This window comes from Oryctolagus cuniculus, chromosome 13 (genome assembly GCF_964237555.1).
Source record: "Oryctolagus cuniculus chromosome 13, mOryCun1.1, whole genome shotgun sequence".
Taxonomy (NCBI): domain Eukaryota; kingdom Metazoa; phylum Chordata; class Mammalia; order Lagomorpha; family Leporidae; genus Oryctolagus; species Oryctolagus cuniculus.
Genome location: NC_091444.1, coordinates 57,126,881 through 57,147,418, shown reverse-complemented (window position 1 = coordinate 57,147,418; position 20,538 = coordinate 57,126,881). Strand labels below are relative to the sequence as shown.

At 39.2% G+C, this 20,538-nt stretch overlaps 1 protein-coding gene and 1 long non-coding RNA gene across 5 annotated transcripts in view; one reads left to right on the top strand and one right to left on the bottom strand.

The window, feature by feature from the left end:
• LOC100356313 (formin-2) overlaps nucleotides 1-20,538 on the top strand; it is a 355,035-nt gene that overhangs the window by 139,374 nt on the left and 195,123 nt on the right. Inside the window, exon 7 of one of the 2 annotated variants that reach the window (XM_008268219.4) lies at nucleotides 13,518-13,605. In XM_008268219.4, coding sequence (XP_008266441.1) covers nucleotides 13,518-13,605 — 88 coding nt within the window. Of the gene's footprint in view, nucleotides 1-13,514; nucleotides 13,606-20,538 lie in introns of both variants that reach the window. The other variant, XM_070055559.1, reaches the window with a different exon arrangement.
• LOC127483566 (uncharacterized) lies at nucleotides 2,739-19,435 on the bottom strand. 3 transcript variants are annotated; one of them, XR_007909981.2, is made up of 3 exons: nucleotides 19,007-19,435; nucleotides 16,449-16,541; nucleotides 2,739-3,863 (listed from the first exon to the last, which is right to left on the bottom strand). It is a non-coding gene; the product is annotated as an uncharacterized lncRNA (long non-coding RNA). The 3 variants fall into 3 exon arrangements; XR_011381526.1 differs by having other exon boundaries at nucleotides 2,739-3,070; XR_011381525.1 differs by lacking the exon at nucleotides 2,739-3,863 and adding an exon at nucleotides 10,539-11,423.

Here is a 20,538-nt window from a genome sequence, read left to right as displayed (position 1 = left end):
TAAATGAGAATCAAAGCAGGAACCAAGAATTGGCACCAGGAAAGATTATAACAACCTACTCAGTCAAAGAATAGCATCCAGATTAGAGAAATACACATCAAGATAATAAGCCAGTTCCCAAAAGACAAATATCATGTTTTCTCTGATATGTGGGATTTAATATAAAATTCAACAAAAGTATAAGAATGAAACTGCCATCTTATGATATGATTATTATTTATAGCCCTTGTCTAAATTACTGTGGAACTATGGTCTTTCTGCTTCTGCATTTTACTTGTCAAACATTATGATTTGTGATGCATTAAACATGTACAAGAGTAAAGGAAAAAAAGAAAGAGAGGGGATTGAAGAAGGGAGGGAGGGAGGAGACTGGTTGTCTTCTTAGAATTGTATGTATGAAATACATGAAATCTATTCTCTTTATATTAACAAAAATTAAAAAGATAACCAACTGAGAGAGATTGACAGATTGTAAGAGCATTGAGAGGCTGTTATTAGTAACTTTACCAAATACCATAACTTCCAGTCTACTTCCAAAGCTGAGACTCAAAAGCAGGACCAGTAAAGCTAGTAGCCCTTAGGTCTCCCATAGGTTGATGCCTCTGCTAGGAGGCATATCTAGGTCCTAGATAAAAAGCAGACAAATTTTGCTCAAGTAGACTGCACTTTATTTTCAAGATTGACTTCTAGATTCTTAGTCAGTGAGAGGGGTTCAGATGTCATCTCAGTAATTAGCAAACTGGCTCCTTTGTTCCTGAGCTTATGCCTAGGCTATCCTAATAGAGAGGATTGTCTGGTGCCAACCAGATAGTATGACGATATCATTCCTGGGCATGGTCAGTGTCAATGTCCTCTGCCATCTGCAGTGCCTTGGAATGCTGTGGGATGCCTGTGAGGTCGGCCACCCTGCCCCAAGGCTTAACATTAATCTGAGTAGGAGAAGGTAGTAGTATAAATAAGACTGCAGTCCTCCTTGGTTGTGGGTGTAGACTAAAGAAAACCTGATAACCTCTTGCTCTGTAAAATCCCATACAAGCAGAGCATTCTTCACTTTTGAGTGTAGACTAGTTAAGATTTAAGATGTCTGGCTGTTTTCAGGCTCTTGGTTCCTGATTCTCATTTGGTGAAAATCTAGAGATGAATTTATCTTTCCCAAATAAGGAAATTAAATTTAAAAATTGAAGTTATAAGATGATCCACAGTATGTCTAAAGAACTTTTAGAGAAAAAGAACTTTGTGAATTTCCACGGAGGTGAGAATTAGCCAATGTGTGGATTATTTGCTCTCTTAATTCTAGATGTTTATTCCTTATCACCTTTTATTATCTCTGGTGGTTCTTGTTGAAATAAATTCAAGTGCTTTTATAGCATTATAAAACATAATTATTAGTTTAGCTTTGCTAAACATAACACCAACACCTAACTTGCAAAAAATGTGTTTTATAGTTTAAAAGTATTTTACATGTTGTTAACTTTATCTCAAATTATGAAAATATTGCATATGGAATATTAACTATATTCTACAGATAGAGACCTGCAGTTTAATGAATTTGTCCAAAGTCACATAACTGCTAATTTACTTATTGAGGCAAAGATATAGTCTGAAATATAGATTTCCTACTTTAGAGATCAAATCACTGGGAATGTTGAGTCTGAGAATTATTCTCTCAGCATTTCCTTCCATTCTTAAGTTACTCATTTAATTTTCTTTTACTACTTCATATTTGCTCATTTTCTCCTGTGACTTTCCCATTTGGAAAAACAGAGGCTGCTTTTGGCCTCTGTTGTTCCTTGAGTGCTTTGCATACCATCTCATATATTACTTTGCACTTGAACATCTGTCTGAGAAACAGCAGTTTTTGCATTCTGTAAGTTCGCTTTGGAATTTACCTTTGCCTCATCTCTGTAGTTGACTGTTATTATCTTACCATACTCAGAAAAGGATTTGCCCTATTGAATCTGGTCATTTATCCCTATAAGCTAATACCCAGTTTCTAGCAAGGCTGTGCCATGGTGTTTCAGAAGTAAGCACTGTATTACCCTAACTGGGAATTAGGAAACAAAACTTCTGTTGTGACTGCATCTTGACTGTGAGGAAATTGTTTGGTTTCTTTCATTGGTGCTTGATTGTCACTGCATAGTAAGAAATTGCAAGAAACATTGAGTTATGGGATATTTAATGTAGAGCCCTTTTGCGAGTCAGCTTAATTTTCTAGTATCATATATATAAAATACATACTTTAAAAAATTTCTTAATAAGAAACACCATTGTTGGCTGATTAAATATTTTAATTTAATCTTGTTACTCACATAATAATTATAGTTCAGAGCTGCTTTCTACTGCATTTTGGCATAATTCTGTGGTGTTAGGTAAGTTAGTATTTTCAGTTTTTGATTTGAGTTTAGAAGAAGAATCACAGCTCAAGAATTATTTGACCACTTCCTTTTCAGTGGTTCCTAAATTTGTATCAGTGTTAGCTGTGTGTGTATATTTATTCACATGTGCTTTAGATACATATTCTAGGGCTCTATGCTAGGAAAAAGAAAAAGACTCTTTGGAGTGGAAAGCAGGAATGTTAATTTAGGAAGGTACCTCAGTGATTCTGATTTTCATCCAAGGGAGGGGATCATTTTTCCTAGGTTATAGAGACCATCTAAAAAAGTAATAATAGTTTAGACAGGTTCATTTAATCCATATATATTTATTGGTTGGCTGCAATTTTTTATCTTTGTGCTGGGTATTGGAATAGGTGATTTGATGCAGGCATTGTGTACAGGTACTTTTAATTTAGTGACGGTTGCCCCAGCAATTTATCATGTGTATTATCCAGTAGGAAAATAGCGTATTAACAAAGTAAAAGAGAAACTCATAGTCTTTTTTTTTCCCAAAGATTTACTTATTTCATTTGAAAGGCAGAGTTACAGAGAGAGGGAGAAAGACCTTCCAATGGCTGGAGCTGGACTGATCTGAAACTAGGAGCCAGGAGATTCTTCTGGGTCTTCTACATGGGTGCAGAGGCACAAGGACTTGAGCCATCTTCTACTGCTTTCTCAGACACATTTGCAGGGAGCTAGATTGGAAATGGAACAACCAGAAATCAAACCATGTGGGATGATGACCCTGTAGATGGTGGATTAACCTTCTATGCCACTGCACAGGCCCTGATGATAGTGTTTTAAACATTAGGTGTAAGGTCAGAGGATGTTCAGGAAAAGCACTGTGGAAGAGTGGGACTTGAAAATTTTGGTCCAGTGAGCAGTCAGAGTTAACCCTGTGAATGTGGAAAATAGAGCAGAGCTGTAAGGAATCACTGAATGTCTTTTAAAGGAAAGTGCATGATGAAGGTAGAACAGAACATTGGTCTAAGAGCAGCACTGGGATCTTGGAGGCAACCTCACATTCTGCCTGCAGTGTCTGTGACAGAGAAATCTTGATAAGGAAACATTGGTGTAATTTGATGTGTGGCTGGGTGTGAGGAAAAAAGAGGAAGGATGAGTCAACGTGCTGGCAATTAGAGATGTGATATCAATAACAGAGAAATAGGGATAGAGAGCTGGCTGGGCAAAGGATGATGAGCTTTTTCATTTCCTTGGTCTTCTGTGTTTTTACCACCATGTCCAGCACAACACCTGATGCTAAGTAGATGTTAGGTAAACTATTGGTTTGGCTGTCTCTTTTCATCTTATTAAGCAGGAAGTTGATTTCACTTTCATGAGAAGTATGGACAAGTGTGTGTTGAGGGAGGTACTGTGCCTCTATTCCATCAGGTTGTCCAGAGATCCATATTCCAGCTTATTTTGTTGCTTCACCTGCAGTGGGTAGTATGGCTGAGGATGACTCCCTTCTGTAATTCTTCCTTTGGCCTGAGAAAAAGAATGAAGTGAAGGGCAAGAAGTTTTCTTTCAGAGGCAACACTTTTTTGCTCCCTGCATTTCATTTGCCCATAACTTGTTTTTGTTGCTATACATAATATAAAGTAGGCTGTGGAAATTATCTGGCTTGGTATAGATCCAGTTAAAATTCAGCTGTTACTGCTAGAAGGATGAAGAGGCATAGATTCCTAAAGTCAGAACTTGCCACAGTGGTTCTCAGTTTTTTTTAAACAAGTATGCTTAGTATTTGATCATGTTGAGTTGAAGGAGGAAGGAAGGCTCTAAGTAGCAGTGACTGGGAAATAAAGACACAGAATAGTAGCTCAGAACAGTGTGTTAGGTATGAGATGTAAAAAGGTGAGGTCTTTCAAAGGTTATAGATGTTCTCATCAGATTGTACAGAAAAGCAATGAAACAGAGCAAGAGAGAGACTGGAGAGAGAAGGGTGCTCATTGGTTAGGTGGTGGGAAATGCAGACAAGAGAATCTAGAGAAATAATTAAAGATATAACCTGCTCAAAAATTAAAAAAATATTATTTACAGAGCAGAAAGTAAAATAGATGAAATGATATTGTAAAAAGGATAAATACAAGAATAAATGATTAGTGGTGTTGCACATGCCAGAAAAAGAAATACTGTTGAATGTGACAGAAAATTTTAGTGAAGATGTGTAGCATGCCAACATTAGACTCCATTTAGAGCATCCAATGCAATGGGCTGGACTACACAAGAATGTGGTCTGTTACAGGGGGAAATATTTAAGGAGAAATGTAATAGAGGTTCTTGGAATGGTATGGAAATATGTCCATGAAACTGTCCTTAGTGATTGTACCTGAGAGATGGTATTATGATGGGTTACTAACCTTCTACTCTTTTTATGTTGAAATTAACATGAAAATGATTTGGGTAGGATTTTATATAAACAGTAAATTAATTATTTTAAGACTCTATAGTTTAATTTTTGTTTTATAATCAGTAAGTAATATGAGCCATATTTAATTGATAGGGCAGCTCAGATCTTATTTAAAGGGCAAGGGATTTGCATATATGATGTTTTCATTCTCTGGAATATTGTGGGTGAGGGAAGGGAGTATCTTCCTTCACTCAATAGGAGTCTCTGTATTCCATTGTCTGTCTAAGTATATTTCCAACCTGCTAATACCCATACTATTTACTAAAGAACACGTTTAGCATGTAGTTTTTTTCTGACTTGTAAGTAAGGCCAGCTCAATAGTCAATGGGTCTTTGACATAAATACCATGTTATCTTTATTTGTTTGAACTGAAGAAAGAATAAAGGGACTTTAGGTTCAAGCTAAATGGATTAAATGATTACAATTTGTTCAAAGTTGTTAGTTTTTTTTTTAAATGATTTATTTATTACTTTGAAAGGCAGAGTTACAGAGAAAGAAGAAGAGACAGAGAGATTAAGATTTTCTATCTGCTGCTTCACTCCTCACATGGCCACAACAGTCAGTGCTGAGTCAGGCTGAAGTCAGGAGCCTGGAACTCTATCCCAGTCTCCCACAAGGGTTCAGGGGCCCAGGACTTGGGCCATCTTCCACTGCTTTCCCAGATGCATTAGCAAGGCGCTGAATCAGAAGTGGAGCAGCCAGGACTCAAACTAGCATTCATATGGGATCCTGGCATCCCAGCTGACAGCTTAACCTGCTGTGCCATGATGCCAGCCCCTGTTAGATCTTGTTCACTACCACCCAATAAAAATAAAATGCAAGGCACATGTGCAATTTAAAAATTTTTGGGAGCCACATTTTAAAAAGTATACAAAAGTAGGTGAAATTAAGATTAATATTAACATTAACATAAAATACAGAGGGGCCAAAATACTTTCACTTAAGCATGTATTCAGCATTTTACAAATTAGGTATTTTATATTCTCTTTTATCCTTAAGGAAAAAAAGAAAACAAGTCTTGTAGGTCTGTACATATTTTAAGTACCCAATTAACCACATGGTTAGTAGCTCTGTATTGGATGGTACAGTTTTAGAGAATTGATGAGTGGTCTTTTGTAGTTCTCTCACTCTCTTTTAGAAAGTATAAGTTTACTTGATTGTGTGTGTGTTGTGGGGGAGGAGGGAAAATGTACACTCCCACCTGCTGCTTCACTTCCCACATCCCCTCAAGGGCCTAGCAAAGCTGGTAGCTAAGCACTCAGTGCAAATCTCATGGGTGGCAGGAGCCCAAGAATCTAAGCCATTACTTGCTGTCTCCTAGGGTGTGCATTACTAGGAAGCTTGAATCTGTACTCAGACCTTGGAACTGGACGTAGGCACTTGCATGTGGGACTAGGGTGTTCTATCTGGCAGCTTAACTCCTAGGCCAAATGCACACCCCTGTTCTTGTCTCTCTTGGTGTTGAGCTTAGGTTAATTGCTTGCAGGTCTGCCACTAAAGATCTCTCCCTGATTTCAAGTTGCTTTAAGCACTAATCCAAATAGGTTTGTTTAGTGAATTAATATTATCTTATTTTGTGACCACTGTTAGGAGGTAAGGCAAATGAATGGAAACTAAGGGCTTTTCTTAACCTTCCCCCAATACTTTGCTTGCTATAGGATCTGAAATTTCTTGGTTATATATTTAAAATTGGTTATATATTTAAAAATTAGTGAAAACTAAAGTTGAAGTTAGTTTTTCTCACCCTTCACATTTTCTTTCACTAGTCCAGTTGATGCTTGTTTCACTGTCCACTGAGATTTAATAGTTTTCTGTGCTATCACCTAAGAAAAACTTGGTTTCAGTAGAAAAAAAGGAGTTACCATCTTTCTCTCACACTAAAGTTTTAGATGCTCCTTTAAAAAAAAAGAGCTACACAACTTCAATTCCTTCAAACATTTGTGTTTACTTGAAAGACCAAGACAGACAGAGATCTTGGTTTACTCTCTGGATGCCTGAAACAGTGAGGGCCAGAACCAGGCTTCAGCCTGGAGCTGAGAGCTCAGTCTGGGCTGCACATGTGGGTGACAGGGACTCAATTATTTGAGCCATCATTTGCTGCCTCCCAGGGTGCATATTAGCAGGAAGCTGGAATCAGAAATGGAGCTAGGACATAAACCTATGCACTCTGATTTGGCATATGGGCTTCCAAAACAGTGTCTTAACATCAAATGCCTGCCCCACAACTTTTATTTTAAGATGGTGCTTGGAGCCGGCGCCGTGGCTCACTAGGCTAATCCTCCGCCTTGCGGTGCTGGCACACTGGGTTCTAGTCCTGGTCGGGGCACCGGATTCTGTCCAGGTTGCCCCTCTTCCAGGCCAGCTCTCTGCTGTGGCCCAGGAGTGCCGTGGAGGATGGCTCAAGTCCTTGGGCCCTGCACCCGCATGCGAGACCAGGAGAAGCACCTGGCTCCTGCCTTCGGTGTGCCGGCTGCAGCGGCCATTGGAGGGTGAACCAACGGTAAAGGAAGACCTTTCTCTCTCTCTCTCTCTCTCTCTCTCTTCCTACTCTGAATGTAAAAAAAAAAAAAAAAAAAAAAAACAAAAAAAACAAAAAAAACACAAGATGGTGCTTGGTTTATTCCCTGTGGCTGTTGTTATGATCAATGAATTATTGAAAAAAATTAACAAATTTCTAGAGGAGTAAGTAATATTCATCTTTTTAAAGAATTTCATGCTTTAGTTTTTTCTCCTAAATCATATTTACTCAGAAGTAAAAGGACTAGTTCACCTGTAACAATCAAATTGCTGCTTTGATTTTTTTTAAAGATACGATGCAGTCGAATGTTTTTCTGAATGTTGTACATCACTTGCGTTGGTATCCTCATGTTTGTTCTGATTCTTCTTAATCTGTTTTAACATGGTATTGATATTGAATCTGAAGCTTGTCCTGGGATGTTGTGGAGGGAAGGCAACAAAGTAGAATGGTCTATTATACGGGGACCAGTGGAAACCTGAAGTTTCGCCAAGAATTCTGCCTCTTTCTTTAGTCTTAGGGCTATTAGGGAAAGGCCTAGGGAATTATAGTAGATTTTGTGTCAAAGTCCTTCTTATTATTATTTTGGCCTTGCTTCCACAGATAGTATGCCTAGTAAAGAACCGGTTTTCAAATCCCTGGTCCATCTTGTTCTGGCACTCTTGTACAATAAAATATATATGATTTACTAGAAAAATGAAATTAGAAAAAACTTTCAAATCAAAGACATACAGATCTAGATTCAATGGGCAAAATATTACTCCATCAGATTACTCTAAAATTTCTAAATCTTGCTTTCAATTTCTGTACATATTCATCCCTTTGGTGGACAAGTGATATTTAGCCTGTGGGCTGACAGCAACCTGCAATGCACATTTGAGTAGGTAACACTGCTTACAACTAAATAATCATCTTATGGACCACTCTATGATGTATTTCCCCCATTTCACAGATCAGAACACTTAGGATTAAAGAAAAGAGACCAAGAAACCCAAGATCTTCACAGGCTGATGCTAGAATTCAGACCCAGAGTTATAATTAGAATTAAAGAAATGCATCTCTATCCCTGGGCTGGCCAGCTTCTGCCTGTATTCCATATGCTGTGCAGCACACAGCCTGGACCATGGTGCGGTGTGGGCTTGTTCACATGTACCTGTGCCCTGTCTGCCTCCCTTCATCATGATGAAAGGAGAATGGGCAGTGGAAGTATCTATGAAATACATGAAACTTGAATGTCTTAAATAAATTGTTTAAAAAGGACCAAGAATCATTTTAGTATGCATTTTCACATAATAGCATTTGAAAGAAAACTCAAGTTGATTAAAATTGCTAGTTTTCGGTTTTTCTAATGCACGCTTGTATTTAAGATGTGGTGTACCTGTTGATTTAACTATTGTATATTTTACTGGGTGTACCATTGTTAGGAACTTCTGTGTGTAATCATCCAAGTAAGGGGATTCAACATAACACAAAAAAAATAAATTAATATTTAATGATCTACAAAATAGATGTTAATACATTACTATTTTTCCTTTCTGCTTTTATCATGATTCTTCTGTCGCAGTTCCCAGTACTCACTTAGTTTATACACTAAATCACTAAATAATAAAAAAAAAAGGCAGTTGGGATAAAGGATATCTCACTGATAACAGTAATTGTTCAGACCAAAAATTAGTTAATGTTTATTTTAATCACGTTTCTACTTAAGTAGCCTAATTACATCAACAATATTAGAGTCTTGAAAGTTTTTACTGGGACCACATGTATAGGACATGTCAGTTTTACTCCCTTTCATGGCCAAATACAGTATATTTTCAAAGCAATTATGTTTATTGGTCATAGACTACCAAGGAAGAGCATTTAAGTAGAGAAATAATTTGCAAACATGGAAATGCTACTAAGCTAATGAGGTTTTGAGTTCTTAAAAAATTGCATAGGAGGAAGGAAAGTTTAATACATGTCTTGTAGAATTAAACGGAGTATGGCCGGCGCCACAGCTCACTAGGCTAATCCTCTGCCTGAGGAGCTGGCACACTGGGTTCTAGTCCCGGGCAGAGCACTGGATTCTGTTCTGGTTGCTCCTCTTCCAGTCCAGCTCTCTGCTCTGGCCTGGGAGTGCAGTGGAGAATGGCCCAAGTGCTTGGGCCCTGCACCCGCATGGGAGACCAGGAGAAGCACCTGGCTCCTGGCTTCGGATCAGCGTGGTGCACCAGCCACTGAGGGGGCGAACCAATGGAAAAGGAAGAACTTTCTCTCTGTCTCTCTCTCTCTCTTCCTACTCTGAATGTAAAAAAAAAAAAAAAAAAATTAAACGGAGTAATGAATATGAATTTTTTCTTTTAGTGTATGAATTGGTATCACAATGAATTGAGTGAATCGAACTAAGATAAAAGCTGCCAAAAATTTCATTTTTGACAAAGCATTTATAATGTCTTCCCAAGACTTAACTTCTTATAACTATCATTTATAGCAATGAACACACTATGTATTAGACACATTGACAAAATGTTAGGTACAGCATCACACTGAATATCTATTGCAACTTTTTTTTTTTTCAAGATTTTATTTTATTTATCTGAAAGAGTTACAGAGAGAGGTAGAGATCAGAGAGAGGTCTTCCATCTGCTGGTTCACTCCCCAGATGGCCTCAATGGCTGGAGCTGTGCCGATCCAAAGCCGGAGCCAGGAGCTTCTTCCAGGTCTCCCACGTGGGTGCAGGGGCCCAAGGACTTGAGCCATCTTCTGTTGCTATCCCAGGCCATAGCAAAGAGCTGGATTGGAAGACGAGCAGCTGGGACTAGAACCGGCGCCCATGTGGGATGCTGGCGCTTCAGGCCAGGGCTTTAACCTGCTGCGTCCCAGCGCTGGCCCTTATTACCACTTTTAGAAACCGATGTTGCTGTTACTGTTTTTCTAGATGAGGGAACTGAGGCTTTAGGTGTAGTAGTTTTTTGAGAATATTTTAGAAAACAAGTAGGAGATTCTAGAAACAAGATCTGTGCACCAGAAACACTGGTATTTCCTGGGACGTTGTTAGATATGAGAAACATCAGCTCTGTCCAGATTTATTTAAAAAAGATCCCAAATGACCAAGCTCCACATTAAAGTTTGAGAAGTACTACTTTATTTTATGAAGTCTACATTCATAATCTCTATACATAAATCCTGCCTCCTAGGGAAGCCCAAGATAATAACTCCATTAAGAGAATTAGTTGAATCTGGTGTGACTATAGGCAAATTCAAAATATTCCTTTTTTTCTGATTATATGTTCTAATTCTTCTCTTTTTGGCTAAGGATTCTTATTTAATCTTAGAAGAGTCCAATCTTTTTTCTCCATTGCAACTGTGGTCATTAGATTCTAAACATGTTCTAGTTTGATAGCTTCAGGTTCTTATTATCCAGAGTATTGAGAAAAAAAGAACAGAAAATGACAGCAGTTAATAGCATAATGTTTGGATTACCATAGGGAAATTTGGAGTCCATCCTTTTTAGTTTTTTAAAGATTTATTAATTTTTAATTGAAGGGCAGATAGAGCAAATGAGCTTCCATCCAATAGTTTACTTCCTAGGTTCCCACAACAACCAAGTTTGGGCTAGGCCAAAGCCAAGAGCCAGAAACTCCATATGGGTCTCCCATATGGGTGGCAGAAACACAAGCCCTTGGGCCATCATCACTTGCTGCTTTCCCGGTATATTAGCAGGATGTTGGATAAGAAGCACAGAATAGCAGGGACTTGGACTAGGCACTCCAATATGGGTTGCAGATATCCCAAGTGGTTGCTTAACTCACTGTGCCATAATACCACACCTGAGTTCATCGTTTTAGATATCTTTTCTCTCCTAAATGTATATGCATTCTGGAAGGTAATAGGTAATTATTGTTTGTACATAGTATCTTAGGTATTTAAATAAGAATAGTTTAAAATCAAGTACATTTGATTTTTAATAGAAAAATCATGTTTCAGAGAGAAAGCGATCAATCTTCCATCTGCTGATTCACTCCCCAAATGGCCACCATGGCTGGAGCTGGGCCTGGAACTCCATCCGGGTCTCTCACAAGAGTGGTAGGGAACCAAGTACTCAGGCCATCTTCTGCTGCTTCCCAGGCACGTTAGCAGAGAGCTGGATCAGAAGCAGAGCAGCTGAGACTTGAATCAACATTCTAATATGGAATGCCAGTATCACAGGCAGCAGCTTAACTTGCTGTGCCACAATGCCAGTCCCAGAATAGTTCACTTTCAAAGGGACTGAGAAGAACTGGCCAGGACTTCTAGAGTAGAGTTTCTGTAAAGGTGTGATGAACATGCCAACACTGCAGGGCGGTCACATGGTATATGAGTTTAAATGTCCTTTTCATTTCTGGACCAGGAGGTGACAGGGAGTTTCATAGAAGGAGTTTTGTCAAATAGCATGGAGGGGCCCCAGAATGCATTTATCTGAAGTTAGGAATTGTTTTTCAGACAGTTCCTACCTTCTGCTTTTCTGATATTAAATTTTTGTTTCTGTCAGCTCTGAAGGGAGATACCATTCATAGACATACTTTGCCATACTAGTGGATTCATACTCAATTTTGAAGATATTTTTTCCTAGTTGAAATTTAATAAAGTGTTTAAAGAATACATTTAGAATCAAAATTTATATGTCAATTTCCCTCTGAGCCAGCAGTGCCTCTTGTGAGGTATTGTCCCATACCACAGGAGGTTTTCAGAAATGACTCAGGAGGTTTTTGTGGTTGGTCCTTCTGAAAGTGGTTTGTTTTATTCCCAACCCCCATCCCTGCTGGGGAACCAAGAAAGCTATTATTGCTGTTAAGAATATTGTTTTACTCTGTGACTTCGTGTGACAGCTGGGTATGATTATTTTATTAGTTTCCTGATTGACCCAACTTAAACCAAAAAGGAATACAAAGTCAACAAATGTGATAGCTGTTAAGGCAGCTGTCACTTCTGGTAATTTGGCCATAACCACTTTTCTTTCCTTTTCCTCCAGTGTTTTTCTAAGCAGATTTAAAATAAAACATGGAGAGTAAATAGAAATTGCTGTCCTTCACAGGATCAGGAATTGGGATAAGAGTTTCATAAGCAGGATTTATTGGTGGTGTGTTATATTGTCTGTAAAACACAGTTTCGACACATCTGTTTTTTTGTGTTTTTTTTTTTTTTTTTTTTTTTTTTGACAGGCAGAGTTAGACAGTGAGAGAGAGACAGAGAGAAAGGTCTTCCTTTTTCCGCTGATTCACCCCCCAAATGGCCTCCATGGCCAGCGCACTGCGCTGATCCAAAGCCAGGAGCCAGGTGCTTCCTCCTGGTCTTCCATGTGGGTGCAGGGCCCAAGCACTTGGGCCATCCTCCACTGCCTTCCAGGGCCACAGCAGAGAGCTGGACTGAAGAGTAGCAACCAGGACAGAATCCAGTGCCCCAATTGGGACTAGAACCCTGGGGTGCCGGCATCTCAGGCGGAGGCTGAGCCAAGTGAGCCGCGGGGCCAGCCGACACATCTGTTCTGTAACAAGCTGCCCACCTCTGCTTTAGGAAACCTTCCCTTAAGGTTGTGTGTACTGACTCTTCAAGACTTTCCAGATAGCCAGACTTGAGATTGAGTGCCTGAGTGCCTGCTGCTCGGCTAATTTGATGGTTGTATCCCTCTATTAATTAGTTGGAAAATTCTCCATAAAATGGGTCAAATGCAGAATAACGGAACTGCCAATAAAATAGTGAGCTTTCTTAATGACCCAAATAAAAGCACATTTTCTGTTTTATAGAACAACCAATATGATCTAACAAATTGTCTATGTGTGTACTTTTATGTTGCCCTTCACTTTTGACCAGTGTTTCAAGGCTCTGTATTTAAAAAGAAACACTTTTTATAACTCAGGCTGCAAATAATCAAACATGTAATTGTTATTTTACAGAGACCAATTTTCTAGACTATTAGAAAATTGTTGACAGATCAGGCTCTTAAAACACTATTAAAGAACATGACTTTGAAGCTAATAGTGAATTCTGGGGGGGAGGGAGGAAGAGGAATATTGGATCCCAAAGATTTATGACATAAAACCCAAAAGCATTCTTCAAGCACAGAAAAATTGGTTTTGAACAATTTAAGTAGTGACAAAAGGCGTTTTCTGTTAATTTATTCTTCATTTACGATTTTGAAAAGTATATTAGAAATTTTGGGATTCAAATTAATGTTTTTCCTTTTTCCTTCCTCGAGCAGGTTGTCAAGTTATTAAGCAACAAAAGATCACAAGCAGTTGGAATATTAATGTCTAGTCTTCACTTAGATATGAAAGACATACAACATGGTAAGTAAAATAAAAATTCAGTTTTTAAGTACTGAAACTTGGACCACAGAGTACAATGTTTGGTGACAAAATTATTTTAAACTTAGAGTTTCTGTTTCTACTGAGGTTGGTATATTTCTCTCATGAATGCTTCTGAAAGGGTTTATTAATTTGGTGTTTCTCTTATTTCTATATCTTGCTGAGAGCATAATTCACATGTTGTGTTATCATTGTTCAGGCTGCTTTAAGTATCCTACTGGATGGCTTGAAAACAACAGAAATTTATTTCTCACAGTTCTAGAGGTTCAAATTCCAAGATCTGGTTGCCGGCAAGGTTTTGTTAGGGTCATCTTCTGGGTTGTAGACTGTAATCTTCCTGTACACTTATGTGGCAAAAAGAGGATCAGAGAACTCTCTTGCATGTCTTTTGTAAGAGCATTAATCCCATTCATGATCTAATCATCTCCCAAAGACCCCCTGCCTCCGAAACTCATCACTTTGGGGGTTAGGATTACAACATATGAAATTATGGAGGACAGAAGTATTTAGTCCATTGCATATATTTTTAGCTTGTTTTGAAAATATTATTTTTACCTCATAAGTAGTACTAGTTCACTGTGCTCTGTAAATACTTAGACCATATCTGAAGGATCGACTTCTGGATGGCATGCTCAAAGTGCTACTGATAGACACTAGTGTGAACCAGATAGTAGATTACTTCTCTGTCATTAAAAAATTCTTGGAGAAAATAGTCTGCAGGAGAGAAAAATTAATTGGGCCTTGAGTCCCAAGTGTTTGTTGCTCTAATTTAATGAAGAAGAGGAAGTAAGTCTGGAATTCTCTATCAACCCATGTGAAAATTACAGGGATATATGTTTCTTTATTTCTTTTTCCTTTTAGGTCTATTTATTTGTTTGAAAGGCAGAGTTATAGAGATAGGGAGAGGGAGAGGGAGAAAGAGAAAGATCTTTCATCTGTTGAGTATCCTCCCCAAATGGTTGCGATGGCCGGGACAGGCCAAAGCCAGGAGCCTGGAACTTCATCCATGTCTCCCACATGCGCCTCAAGGGCCCAAGTACTTGGGCCCTCTTTCATTGCTTTCCCAGTCACATTAGCAGGTAGCTGGCTTAGCAGTGTAGCAGCCAGGACTCGAACTGGCACCCATAAGGGACAATGGCGTCACCGGTAGTGGTGTAACCTGCTGTTCCACAACCGGAGCACACAGGAAGCACAATGGGGAGGGTGTTTCGGCTGTTACTTTCAGAATGTTCTTATGATTAGAGAGCCTGAAGTACCTCTTATCTTGAATGTCTTTAAGGTGTTAGATGGGAGATGGGACATAATCTCTTAGTCTCAACCCAAGATATGGTAAAATGCTGACAGAGTCACTAAAGCAAATTGTTATATATAGCATTTTAGGTAACAAAGCTGATCACTCTTAATACAGCAGTTTGGATACAACTACAGTGTAAACTCCTGAGCTTTTCTGCATATAGGGGGATTAAATTGTTTTTTCTACTAACCACAAAAAAGAATTTCAATTTATTCTTGCCCACTTATATTATTGACCGTGTCTAGACACGTGGAAACAGCAATGTCATGGCCTTTTGTGATTTCTTTTATGTTGTTGTTGTAACTGAAGTCTTTAAGAGACTCATAAAATATTTCTATATGTAGTGATTTTAACATTTTCTAAATGATTTTCATGTCAATATTTTAATAGTTGAAGTCTACCTTATTGTTAATAGCAATTTCTGTGCTATATCCTTCTATCACATTTAGGTTGAGAGATACTGCCTAAAGGTGAACAGAGGAATTGAATTTATACTCAGAATGTCCCTTAAGCTGCCCAGGACCTTAGAATAGATTTAAAGCAGATTGAATTATTCAATGGAATGCCAGTTTACCTATTAAAGAAATATGGTTTCAAGTACAACACAGACCTTATAAATCATGAAAATGTTTAACTGGCTTTCTAGCTTACCCCTTTATGAATGTGGATTCTATTTGTTCGGCTTAAAATATCATGGGGCATAATTCATAAATAGCACAAGTTTGGTATGCCCTGTCAATTGATGAGTAACTCTTAATCACAGTGTAAGTTTTTATTAAATTGTTTTGATGGTGAGGAGACTTCCTCAAGCTGAAACATTTGGGCAATAGTCATAGAAGAGAATGCCAAGGCTGGCGCCAAGAAGTACTTGGTGTTTCTAAAGCTGGCAAATGTAGCCCAGTTAAGTCATAGAATGAAATCTGAAAATAATGATATGGTCCTTTCCTTCAGTCAAATATTCAACTCAGGCTAAGTTAATAATGAGAACCTTATGAACAAAGGAGTCCGCCTGACATCTGTGTCTGTGGTAAAGCCAGAGAGAGTTCATTGAAAATTTGCTCGCTTAACATGCAATGCTAACAATAACATGGCATGGACGTCAGTAGTTGAAGGGTCATACAGAATTATGCATAAACTTTATCCTATTAGGATGTGAAGTGATTGCCTGAATCTCTGAATCCCTGAACACCCATTTTCTTACAAAAAAAAAAAAAAAGTTGCCTTCAAAGTCTAAGGAAGCAAGCAGTTATGCCTTTTTTTTTTTGGGTAAAGTCCTGTTCTGCCTTGGTATATTATCTGGGACCACGATTTACATGGGCAAATCACTTGTGGCCTCTAGAATAAGCCTTCTTTCTCTCAGAATTTGCCTCCCCTGAGAAATCCACAGAAGCATAAACAACATTGATTGTGGATATAGAAGCAACCACAGAATTTATCCAGACCTCCAGTGTCATTTTATAGAAGAGAAAACTAAGACCTACTAGTGGTTTAGTTCCTTTCTCACATCATGCAGCTCATTAATGGAACATACCGATAGTGCACCCAAGCCTCTTCGTCGATCGATCCTGTTCTTTTCACTCACATGTGCTGCTCCTCCAAGAATGTGCTTTTCCAGCAAGCATCTCTACAACAAAGTATATGTACTACTGTAATAAAGAGCAGAAACTATTCTTTTCTCTCTTCTTCCTGTCAAAACTCTGGAGAAGCCTAGAGTCGAATTTACTTTGTAATGTTCTATTTTAAAGTGCCCAGTAATGAGCATGTCAAGTTTGCATTTTAGGTGTCAGAAGTCTAATTATTGTTTTATTGCCATATCTACTGAGTATTACATCATGCTCAGCCACTAACGTGGGTATAGGTTCTTTGTTAAAATAGCAAACGTGGAGTCCTCAGCATTTTGACATACAGTCAAAATGCAGAAAGGAGAGAAGAGAGCAGGTTTTTAGGTTTATTGATGAAGTAATCGCAAGTAAGGCAGCCCCAGTAAGTAACTGTACAAATGTATAAAAGTTATTATGAAGGCCTGAACTCTCAGACTGCAGTAATGAATCTATATGGTTACTGCTATACTGACCTTTTATGTTTATAAATACAATTTTTCTATTGGAATGGTGAAACTGTCACATGAAAAATTCACTCCTGTGGTTTATTTTTATTTTTTTATTTTATTTTTTTGGACAGAGTTAGACAGTGAGAGAGAGACAGAGAGAGAGAGAGAGAGAGAAAGGTCTTCCTTCCATTGGTTCACTCCCCAAATGGTTGCTACGGCCAGCGCGCTGCGCTGATCTGAGACCAGGAGCCAGGAGCTTCCTCCCAGTCTCCCTGTGCGAGTGCAGGGCCCAAGCTCTTGGCCATCCTCCACTGCCTTCCCAGGCCACAGCAGAGACCTGGACAGGAAGAGGAGCAACCCGGACAGAATCTGGTGCCCCAACTGGGACTAGAACCTGGGGTACTGGCGCTGCAGGCAGAGGATTAGCCTAGTGAGCCACAGCACCGACCCAACTCCTGTGGTTTATAATACCTTAAAAACTAGGATGAAGTGCCTTCCAGAGGGAATTCACCCCTTTTTGTGTGTTAGAGCTGAGGGTTACTGTGGATCTAAGCTCCTGGGGGGGTCCATTGTACAGGTTGGCCTGAGCATATGGCCCTTTGAGCCACAGTTTAATGTGGGGAAGGTCTAAAACCTGTACCTTATGTGGGCTCTCAGCTGTGATATTTGGCCCTTGACCCAATGAAGCTGACAATGAAAAGTTTAGATTTGCTGGGACTGGCATGTAAGCTCAGTGCAGAAAACATTAGTGAGCTGGTCACGGCTGTGTATTCCATCTTCCATTTAAATTTTTCTTTATTTATTAGAGAGAGAGAGAGAGAGAGAGAGAGAATCTCCCATTTACTGCTTCATTCCTTAAATGCCCACAATGGCTGAGGCTGGGCCAGGCCAAAGCCAAGTGGCAGGAACCCAGTCTGGAACATACACATGGGTGGAAGGGACATAACTGCCTGATCCATCACCTCTGCCTTCCAGGTTGTACATTAGCAGGAGGGTGGAATGAGGAGTGGAGCCAGGATTTGAATCTGTGCAATCTGATATGGGATACTTGTCTTAATTGCTATACCAAACACCTGCCCCTTGTCATTTTGCCTAGTATCATAATTACTTGCTATCTTCTTAGGTTTGCTATCTTTATGATATCCTAGAAATATATTTTGTTCAGTATTTTCAGTTGTTCCTAGTGGGAGGATTTATTCAAATAATGTAGCTCATTGTTCCCACAAACTGGTAATATGAGGTTATATCATAGCTCTAGTAGTTTAGTAATGGTAGCTTAGTTTTGTGAAATAGACTGAAATTTAAAGCAACATTTGGTTCACATTTCAGGAATAGTGTGATAGTCACAGGTCTTAGGTCCATTTTGGTAGATAATTGTGGCTTCAAAAGAATTTTAAATTCCATAATATTCAGCTCCCCACTCTCAGCCCAATCTCATTTCTACATAAAATATCCATATATTTTGACATCCAAACTGGGGTACTTTTAGAACATAGGAAGGGGTGCTATTAATAATAGTGCTTGGAAAACAAGTGTAAAGTAGAAATTTGAATGAATATCAGTAGTATGGACATCCTACTGCCAGATCAAGCTGGAACAACTTTCGTATCTAATCTTCCTTCACACAAGATATGTATAAAACATATTCATGGGATCAGTGCTGTGGCATAGTGAGTAAAGCCACCGCCTGCAGTGCCAGCATCCCATCTGGGTGCCAGTTAGACTCTGGCTGCTCCAATTCTGATCCAGCTCTCTGCTGAGGCCTGGATAGCAGTAGAAGATGGCCCAAGTCCTTGTACCCCTCTACCTACGTAGGAGACCCAGAAAAAGCTCCTGGCTCCTGGCTTCAGATCAGCCCAGCTCCCGCCACTGCAACCATTTGGATAGTGAACCAGCAGATGGAAGATCTCTCTCTCCGCTTCTGCCTCTCTGTAACTCTGCCATTCAAATAAATAAATCTTTAAAAAAAAAACATATTCGTTGGCTAGCAAAAACAAAATCATTTGGAAATCCTGCTTTATACACTTGGAGTTACCTACCTCTCTGTCCTTATGTGGATTGTCGCCATGATCTTTTCTGAAGAGTTTGCTCTGATGGAAGCAAGCACATCACAGAGGTAGAACTCTTTTTCTTTTGTAGGTTGCAACTCGAAGTCTAACTCAACCATTGGACTTAGCCAGTCCTGTTTAAGTTTTAATTCTCAGGCAGCCAAAGCACCAAACTGTAGCCTTCAGTAGATTCTCATTCTTTGTCTATAGAGAGGGATAGTGGTGGAACACCTCTGAGAGATTTTAGCTAATCCACGCATCTTGAATAGTTTTACTGGAGAAATCCAATGGCAGACATTAGTATGCTATGCTAACAAGACCTCGGTTTGATTTCGGTAGATAGTTGAGTGTCCTGTATGAGCTGTCTCTTGTGTGCAGTTTTTTGTTTACAGTGGTGTTGAAGGGGTGGACTCTTCAGAAGATTCCTGTTGAAGCTTTAGCTGACTCATATATCCAATTGCATTTCCTCTTCAAATGGATTTTAAAGTAGATTTTAGATTTTTTTTTTTTTTTAACATGCAGAGTGGACAGTGAGAGAGAGAGCCAGAGAGAAAGGTCTTCCTTTGCTGTTGGTTCACCTTCCAAAGGCCGCCACGGCCGGCGCACCTCGCTGATCCGATGGCAGGAGCCAGGTACTTATCCAGGTCTCCCATGGGGTACAGGGCCCAAGTACTTGGGCCATCCTCCACTGCACTCCCGGGCCACAGCAGAGAGCTGGCCTGGAAGAGGGGCAACCGGGACAGAATCCGGCGCCCTGACTGGGACTAGAACCCGGTGTGCTGGCACTGCTAGGTGGAGGATTAGCCTAGTGAGCCGCGGCGCCGGCCAGATTTTAGATATTGTAACAGAGGATACTTGATACATGTTTCAAATGATCCCATCCATAGAATTAAGTTTCCTGCAGGGATGCCCAGCCCAAGATAGTAATGGCCCTGGTTACTCCCTGTATTTTATGTTTGTCCTGTCTGTAGCTAACTGTGGAATTGTGGGCCTGTAGACAATATGGCTAGATTATGTCTTTCTTGAAATTTCTGTCCTGTTTAAAGCTGACATGAAAATCATGAATCTTGAAATTAAATGTTAATTATAACTTGTTGAACATTCTATCAGAAATATCACTGATAAAATCAACAAGATCAGGTTATTTTTATTTGTTCTTTAAGCCTAATAATTGTTTTCACAAAAAACTTTAGAAAAATGTAGCTAAAGATTCTTTACAAGGACAATAAATGTGCTTATAGGTTTCAATGAGAAATTCTAGTGTGTAAGTTGCTATCTGTGGTGTCACTGCTGTATCTACTGAGCGTCACTTTAATGTGCAGCCTCTAAAATGAGCGCAGGTTCTTTTCCACACTAGCAGACAAAGCAGTCTTCAACAACACCTACTGTCAAAAGGCAGAGAGAAGAGAAATTTCTTAATCATTATTACTCACTGGAACCTTGCTCATATTGCATTCTTTCGATTTCTCATTGACCTCCCTCAAAAGGGTCAAAGCTGAGAAAACTTATCCTGATAATTGTCT